The sequence below is a fragment of the Hoplias malabaricus genome, chromosome 8, assembly GCF_029633855.1.
Source record: "Hoplias malabaricus isolate fHopMal1 chromosome 8, fHopMal1.hap1, whole genome shotgun sequence".
NCBI lineage: Eukaryota > Metazoa > Chordata > Actinopteri > Characiformes > Erythrinidae > Hoplias > Hoplias malabaricus.
Window position 1 is genome coordinate 8,472,969 of NC_089807.1, and position 10,000 is coordinate 8,482,968.

Below are 10,000 nucleotides of genomic sequence, written 5' to 3' on the forward strand. Positions count from 1 at the left end.
CTCACACACTCACCCAGTCAGTTACACACTCACCCAGTCTCTCACACACTCACCCAGTCAGTTACACACTCACCCAGTCTCTCACACACTCACCCAGTCAGTTACACACTCACCCAGTCTCTCACACACTCACCCAGTCAGTTACACACTCACCCAGTCTCTCACACACTCACCCAGTCTCTTACACACTCACCCAGTCTCTTACACACTCACCCAGTCAGTTACACACTCACCCAGTCAGTTACACACTCACCAAGTCTCTCACACACTCTCCCAGTCAGTTACACACTCACCCAGTCAGTTAAATCTGATAGAGTGTGTTCACACACTCACCCAGTCAGTTACACACTCACCCAGTCTCGCACACACTCACCCAGTCTCTCACACACTCACCCAGTCTCTCACACACTCACCCAGTCAGTTACACACTCACCCAGTCTCTCACACACTCACCCAGTCAGTTACACACTCACCCAGTCTCTCACACACTCACCCAGTCAGTTACACACTCACCCAGTCAGTTACACACTCACCCAGTCTCTCACACACTCTCCCAGTCAGTACACACTCACCCAGTCTCTCACACACTCACCCAGTCAGTTACACACTCACCCAGTCTCTCACACACTCACCCAGTCAGTTACACACTCACCCAGTCTCTCACACACTCACCCAGTCAGTTACACACTCACCCAGTCTCTCACACACTCACCCAGTCAGTTACACACTCACCCAGTCTCTCACACACTCACCCAGTCTCTCACACACTCACCCAGTCAGTTACACACTCACCCAGTCTCTCACACACTCACCCAGTCTCTCACACACTCACCCAGTCAGTTACACACTCACCCAGTCTCTCACACACTCACCCTGTCACTCACACACTCACCCAGTCAGTTACACACTCACCCAGTCTCTTACACACTCACCCAGTCAGTTACACACTCACCCAGTCAGTTACATACTCACCCAGTCTCTTACACACTCACCCAGTCTCTCACACACACTCACCCAGTCTCTCACACACTCACCAGTCAGTTACACACTCACCCAGTCTCTCACACACTCACCCAGTCTCTCACACACTCAACCAGTCAGTTACACACTCACCCAGTCTCTTACACACTCACCCAGTCAGTTACACACTCACCCAGTCTCTCACACACACTCACCCAGTCTCTTACACACTTACCAGTCTCTCACACACACTCACCCAGTCTCTCACACACTCACCCAGTCAGTTACACACTCACCCAGTCTCTCACACACTCACCCAGTCAGTTACACACTCACCCAGTCAGTTACACACTCACCCAGTCTCTTACACACTCACCCAGTCTCTCACACACTCAACCAGTCAGTTACTCACTCACCCAGTAAGTTACACAGTCACCCAGTCTCTCACACACTCACCCAGTCTCTTACACACTCACCCAGTCAGTTACACACTCACCCAGTCAGTTACACACTCACCCAGTCTCTCACACACTCACCCAGTCTCTTACACACTCAACCAGTCAGTTACTCACTCACCCAGTAAGTTACACACTCACCCAGTCTCTCACACACTCAACCAGTCAGTTACTCACTCACCCAGTAAGTTACACAGTCACCCAGTCTCTCACACACTCACCCAGTCTCTTACACACTCACCCAGTAAGTTACACAGTCACCCAGTCTCTCACACACTCACCCAGTCTCTTACACACTCAACCAGTCAGTTACTCACTCACCCAGTAAGTTACACAGTCACCCAGTCTCTCACACACTCACCCAGTCTCTTACACACTCACCCAGTCAGTTACACACTCACCCAGTCAGTTACACACTCACCCAGTCAGTTACACACTCACCCAGTCAGTTACACACTCACCCAGTCAGTTACACACTCTCCCAGTCAGTTACACACTCACCCAGTCTCTCACACACTCACCCAGTCAGTTACACACTCACCCAGTCTCTCACACACTCACCCAGTCAGTTACACACTCACCCAGTCTCTCACACACCCACCCAGTCAGTCACACACTCACCCTGTCACTCACACACTCACCCAGTCTCTTACACACTCACCCAGTCAGTTACACACTCACCCAGTCAGTTACACACTCACCCAGTCTCTCACACACTCACCCAGTCTCTCACACACACTCACCCAGTCTCTCACACACCCACCCAGTCTCTCACACACCCACCCAGTCAGTTACACACTCACCCAGTCTCTCACACACCCACCCAGTCACTTACACACTCACCCAGTCTCTCACACACTCACCCAGTCTCTCACACACTCACCCAGTCAGTTACACACTCACCCAGTCTCTCACACACTCACCCAGTCTCTCACACACTCACCCAGTCTCTTACACACCCACCCAGTCTCTCACACACTCACCCAGTCTCTCACACACTCACCCAGTCTCTCACACACTCACCCAGTCTCTCACACACTCACCCAGTGTCTCACACACTCACCCAGTCAGTTACACACTCACCCAGTCTCTCACACACTCACCCAGTCTCTCACACACTCACCCAGTCAGTTACACACTCACCCAGTCTCTCACACACTCACCCAGTCTCTCACACACTCACCCAGTCTCTCACACACTCACCCAGTCTCTTACACACTCACCCAGTCAGTTACACACTCACCCAGTCTCTCACACACTCTCCCAGTCAGTTACACACTCACCCAGTCTCTCACACACTCACCCAGTCAGTAACACACTCACCCAATCTCTCACACACTCACCCAGTCAGTTACACACTCACCCAGTCTCTCACACACTCACCCAGTCAGTTACACACTCACCCAGTCTCTCACACACTCACCCAGTCAGTTACACACTCACCCAGTCTCTCACACACTCACCCAGTCTCTCACACACTCACCCAGTCAGTTACACACTCACCCAGTCTCTCACACACTCACCCAGTCAGTTACACACTCACCCAGTCTCTCACACACTCACCCAGTCTCTTACACACTCACCCAGTCTCTTACACACTCACCCAGTCAGTTACACACTCACCCAGTCAGTTACACACTCACCAAGTCTCTCACACACTCTCCCAGTCAGTTACACACTCACCCAGTCAGTTACACACTCACCCAGTCTCTCACACACTCACCCAGTCAGTTACACACTCACCCAGTCTCGCACACACTCACCCAGTCTCTCACACACTCACCCAGTCTCTCACACACTCACCCAGTCAGTTACACACTCACCCAGTCTCTCACACACTCACCCAGTCAGTTACACACTCACCCAGTCTCTCACACACTCACCCAGTCTCTCACACACTCACCCAGTCTCTCACACACTCACCCAGTCAGTTACACACTCACCCAGTCTCTCACACACTCACCCAGTCAGTTACACACTCACCCAGTCAGTTACACACTCACCCAGTCTCTCACACACTCACCCAGTCAGTTACACACTCACCCAGTCAGTTACACACTCACCCAGTCTCTCACACACTCTCCCAGTCAGTTACACACTCACCCAGTCTCTCACACACTCACCCAGTCAGTTACACACTCACCCAGTCTCTCACACACTCACCCAGTCAGTTACACACTCACCCAGTCTCTCACACACTCACCCAGTCAGTTACACACTCACCCAGTCTCTCACACACTCACCCAGTCAGTTACACACTCACCCAGTCTCTCACACACTCACCCAGTCTCTCACACACTCACCCAGTCAGTTACACACTCACCCAGTCTCTCACACACTCACCCAGTCTCTCACACACTCACCCAGTCAGTTACACACTCACCCAGTCTCTCACACACTCACCCTGTCACTCACACACTCACCCAGTCAGTTACACACTCACCCAGTCTCTTACACACTCACCCAGTCAGTTACACACTCACCCAGTCAGTTACATACTCACCCAGTCAGTTACACACTCTCCCAGTCAGTTACACACTCACCCAGTCTCTCACACACTCACCCAGTCAGTTACACACTCACCCAGTCTCTCACACACTCACCCAGTCTCTCACACACTCAACCAGTCAGTTACACACTCACCCAGTCTCTTACACACTCACCCAGTCAGTTACACACTCACCCAGTCTCTCACACACACTCACCCAGTCTCTTACACACTTACCCAGTCTCTCACACACACTCACCCAGTCTCTCACACACTCACCCAGTCAGTTACACACTCACCCAGTCTCTCACACACTCACCCAGTCAGTTACACACTCACCCAGTCAGTTACACACTCACCCAGTCTCTTACACACTCACCCAGTCTCTCACACACTCAACCAGTCAGTTACTCACTCACCCAGTAAGTTACACAGTCACCTAGTCTCTCACACACTCACCCAGTCTCTTACACACTCACCCAGTCAGTTACACACTCACCCAGTCAGTTACACACTCACCCAGTCTCTCACACACTCACCCAGTCTCTTACACACTCAACCAGTCAGTTACTCACTCACCCAGTAAGTTACACACTCACCCAGTCTCTCACACACTCAACCAGTCAGTTACTCACTCACCCAGTAAGTTACACAGTCACCCAGTCTCTCACACACTCACCCAGTCTCTTACACACTCACCCAGTAAGTTACACAGTCACCCAGTCTCTCACACACTCACCCAGTCTCTTACACACTCAACCAGTCAGTTACTCACTCACCCAGTAAGTTACACAGTCACCCAGTCTCTCACACACTCACCCAGTCTCTTACACACTCACCCAGTCAGTTACACACTCACCCAGTCAGTTACACACTCACCCAGTCAGTTACACACTCACCCAGTCAGTTACACACTCACCCAGTCAGTTACACACTCTCCCAGTCAGTTACACACTCACCCAGTCTCTCACACACTCACCCAGTCAGTTACACACTCACCCAGTCTCTCACACACTCACCCAGTCAGTTACACACTCACCCAGTCTCTCACACACTCACCCAGTCACTCACACACACTCACAACACTGGACAATTTCACACATTCACCCTGTCACTCACACACTCTTGAAAAGCCACTCTACTAATGTGCGTAGAGTGTGTAGACTGTGTGAGGGAACTGGAGCACCAGGAGGAAACCTCCACAGACTCAGGGAGAACACAGGGCACACCTCACAGACAGTGACCTGAGGAGAGGATCATGTAACGCCTTAGGAATGACTTTCTAAAGTCTTATGGAAACGGGATTCATCGAAGGTGTCACACATACATCTCTCGCTCTCTCCTTAGGCGTCAATAATACGATCTTACCACCTCAAACCTTCTATTAAAGCGTGCATTAACCTGATTAACGAACTGAATCTACGAGGGGATAAGGCTCTTATTCTCAGAAGGAACTCAGGAGTGTGTGGTGTTTGACCTATTTGGGAAGTTGATCCTGAACAACGCAACCTAAAACTGTCCGGCCAGATCAGCCGTTAGCCTTAATGACCTAAAGAAGAGGGAAAGCAGCGCTCGCGTCTCTCTAAAGCTGCAGAGCTATGTACAAACAAGGCGTAACCTTCTGTGGGGGGAAATATAGCCATGTGCAGAAGACTGAGCATGTGATCAAAAGTTCTATTACCTCTGCAGGAAATGCACTTACATACAGCATTATTAAATAACCATTTGACAATGGGGCTGTTCTACAAAGCATGATTTCTCAGTTTAGTCAGATAACTTACGCCCGATGGTGAGGACTAGCCCATGGACAGACATAAGTTTAGGCTTTAGTCATCAGGCTAAACCGAGGAATCCTGCCCCTTTAGTGTCAGAACTTTCACTCGCGAACCTCGCGTTTTGGACACAATCCTTGTGATAGTTGTTTAGTCCCTCACTCCTGCACATCTCTAGAGTAACATCCAGCCCACAGACTACGAGAACAGCGCGACAGACCTCCCAGACCTGGAGCAGCGCGACACTCTTACAGGATAATCAACTTAATCCGCTTTATCTGTAAGTGGTTTTAATGTTTTGGTTCATCTATGTATGTTTGGTTCCCGCCAGCGAACCACAAGGGGGAGGAATGCCTCAGAAATACTGTATTTGAAGGACGTACCTTTGCATGTGAAGCACTTGATGTGGAAGTGCTTGTTCTGCACGCGTAACACCTCGCCCTTGCATGGCTCTCCACACTTATAGCAGTGGATCAGGGGCTTCTCCGATTGATGGTGAGGGTCCTGAGGATGGGCCACTGTTTAAAGAAACAAGAACAAAGTGTGTGTTAGTCGCGGAACATCTCCAAGTTACAGAGGAGTTCCCTTCTAAATCCATTTGTTTGGAGACACAATAACACTGAAGATGATTAAGCACAACTTAGCCAATCAGAAGAGAGCAGACCACAACTCTGGTTCTGATTTGTGAGCAGCAGGTTGTTGAGTTTTTTTCTATGAAAGACAGACAGCTACATGGCGAACGGAGCCCCACAGCACAGAGGAATATGACAAAACAACAGCAGATATTTTCTAATATCAACCTATTACCACATATAATAACATATAAGGGTTTCTGTAAACGTTTGACACATTCTTTGCAAAATCTATGAACAGTTTTAAAGTATTTAATGCTACTGAACCTTTTTAAGCACTAATATAAAATGTGGCCTGTGCAAAAACAATTAGTATTCTCTGTGCCTTTAAAATCTGTTAGAAAAAAATCTGTAGAAAATTATAAACATTTCAGGAATTAAAGGGATGTAATAAAAATGTATTATTCATTCATTGTCTGTGACCCTTATGCAGTTCAGGGTCGAGGTGGGTCCGGAGCCTACCCAGAATCACTGGGTTCAAGATGGGAACACACCGTGGAGTGGACGCCAGACCTTCACAGGGCAACACACACATTCACTCACACACCTACAGACACTTTTGAATGAACACACCACAGAGAGAACACAGCACACTCCTCACAGACAGTCACCTGGAGGAAACCCACGCAGACACAGGGAGAACACACCACACTCCTCACAGATAGTTACCCGGAGGAAACCCACGCAGACACAGGGAGAACACACCACACTCTTCACAGACAGTCTCCCGGAGGAAACCCACACAGACACAGGGAGAACACACCACACTCTTCACAGACAGTCACCCGGAGGAAACCCATGCAGACACAGAGAGAACACACCACACTCCTCACAGATAGTTACTCGGAGGAAACCCACGCAGACACAGGGAGAACACACCACACTCCTCACAGACAGTCTCCCGGAGGAAACCCACACAGACACAGGGAGAACACACCACACTCTTCACAGACAGTCACCCGGAGGAAACCCATGCAGACACAGGGAGAACACACCACACTCCTCACAGATAGTTACTCGGAGGAAACCCACGCAGACACAGGGAGAACACACCACACTCCTCACAGATAGTTACTCGGAGGAAACCCACGCAGACACAGGGAGAACACACCACACTCCTCACAGACAGTCTCCCGGAGGAAACCCACACAGACACAGGGAGAACACACCACACTCTTCACAGACAGTCACCCGGAGGAAACCCATGCAGACACAGGGAGAACACACCACACTCCTCACAGATAGTTACTCGGAGGAAACCCACGCAGACACAGGGAGAACACACCACACTCCTCACAGATAGTTACTCGGAGGAAACCCACGCAGACACAGGGAGAACACACCACACTCCTCACAGACAGTCTCCCGGAGGAAACCCACACAGACACAGGGAGAACACACCACACTCTTCACAGACAGTCACCCGGAGGAAACCCATGCAGACACAGGGAGAACACACCACACTCCTCACAGATAGTTACTCGGAGGAAACCCACGCAGACACAGGGAGAACACACCACACTCCTCACAGACAGTCTCCCGGAGGAAACCCACACAGACACAGGGAGAACACACCACACTCTTCACAGACAGTCACCCGGAGGAAACCCATGCAGACACAGGGAGAACACACCACACTCCTCACAGATAGTTATTCGGAGGAAACCCACGCAGACACAGGGAGAACACACCACACTCCTCACAGATAGTTACTCGGAGGAAACCCACGCAGACACAGGGAGAACACACCACACTCCTCACAGACAGTCACCCGGAGGAAACCCACGCAGACACAGGGAGAACACACCACACTCCTCACAGACAGTCACCCGGAGTGGGACTCAAATCCCCAACCTCCAGGACCCTGGAGCTGTGACAGAGACACCACCTGCTGCTCCACAGTGCCGGCCAAATACATATTAATAAATTTTAATTGAAATATTGAAATCTATAATTATTTTAAGGGCAGCACCTTGGTGCAGTTTCTTTTAATATTTTAATTATTTGAACAAAAATATAACTCTATAAACATTCCTCATTATTTACAGAATGTGAAATCACTCCAAATCAACAAAGGAAACGTGATCTTGTAAATGAAGAAATCCTTCATCTGTTGAATTCCTAGGTGATTTGAGACTTTATTGATTGGGATTTGAAAGATGGATTTTAAATGTGATTTATAAAGCTGTCAGGACACTGAAACCGTACATAAACACGACAGATCTATTCTCAGCCTGAAGCAGACAGTACTGCGGCTGTAATTCTGATTCTGTCGCTCCGCTGCGGGGTCAGAAAGCACGGCTCGTGCGGAGGGTTTTAAATCTGATGCTGTGCTACTGCTGGCATCGTTCCTTATTCACCATTCCTTTATTTCTCCTCCCTTCCCCTTCCTCTGAGAGCCTCTCGAAGGAGGCTGTCCTTGACACATGACGAGAATCAAAAATGTATGAGGATGGCCTTGTAGTGTAAAGAGAAGCACGAGGACAAAGGCATGGCCCTGACAGAAAAAGCAAGCCTACGCAGTGTTGTGAGGAACTAAAAGAAAGAAAAGGTACAGTGGGTTCAAACGTTACACTCAAACATTTAAATACATTGCTCAGTAAAGTACAGCCACGTCAAACTACAAAAATAAAGCAGTCTTTATTCTGTTTTAAAAAGTTGTGATGAATTTTAGGGACTTCTGAGAAGTCAATCAGGGCACGGTGTCTGCAGTTTTAATCCAATGGAAACACCCTGGTATAAATAAGTCTATGAACTCTTATTTTGAAATGATTTCTGGTGTAAAAGAAAGTACAGACACTATTTTTCAAACCCTCTGGTGACCTGAAATGTGTGAATTGTGAAAAGCTCTTTTCGTTTGAAAGCCCTTGTCTATAAATGTATCCAACTGTTAAAAACATTCATTATAATAGTGTTTTTTTGTTATACATAAATCCTGGTACAGATTGTGTATTGTTTTATGTTGGTATTAGAGTAAAATAATCTGCCAGTGTGATAACCCCAAACCACAAAACCAGATTTCTTAGTTGTAGGAGGAGGCTTCCATTAGAGGGCATTAGCACTTTAATGTCTGTGTCTGCCGCCCACCAACCCAGACACTGTGAAACAGGATCAACAAATCATCTTTCTGTGCTCTGCCTGAGTCAGAAAACACAGGATAAACGAGTCGTTCTGATTCTGCTCCACTTCTAACATCAAGTGCAGAGACTTTAGAATGGCCCCGCCCCCTCGTCTGAGTCTGTCCAATCACAGCGCTGGACCCGTGTTTATGTGAGAGCGCAAAGACGAGGTTAAACGCAGAGAAATAAGAGCACTGAGTAAAAACGGAGAAGAAAGAGAACAGAGTGAAAACGGCTAAAAACCAGAGCTTCTGCTCCTCGCTCCTCACTGCTGTGCGCTCGGGGTCGGGGTGAACAGCGAGCGGCTCATTATCATTTAAAGGAACAGGTGCTGAAAGCGGGCGTTCTGAACAGGGGCTGTTTACACAGGGGGAGAACACTGCTGTGGGGCTCGTGGGGTTTGGACCAAAGCGGGTCACAGATGTTTCACTAAGAAACAGAACTCTGTATGTTGTCTTTAAACAGATCTTTGCCTTGTGGCATTAAAGGCAACAAAAGATGCTTTTGAGTGTGCAGTGTAATCTGAGGAGGATAATGATGTTTTTAACTGAGGAGGATTAAACACTGATAATGT

At 48.8% G+C, this 10,000-nt stretch overlaps 1 protein-coding gene across 10 annotated transcripts in view; it reads right to left on the minus strand.

Annotated features, from left to right (window-relative positions):
• ablim1a (actin binding LIM protein 1a) overlaps positions 1-10,000 on the minus strand; it is an 85,194-nt gene that overhangs the window by 59,145 nt on the left and 16,049 nt on the right. For all 10 annotated transcript variants that reach the window (XM_066678457.1, XM_066678454.1, XM_066678451.1 and 7 more), the window contains exon 2: positions 6,059-6,193. In XM_066678457.1, the coding sequence (XP_066534554.1) occupies positions 6,059-6,193 (135 nt within the window). The remainder of the gene's footprint in view (positions 1-6,058; positions 6,194-10,000) is intronic.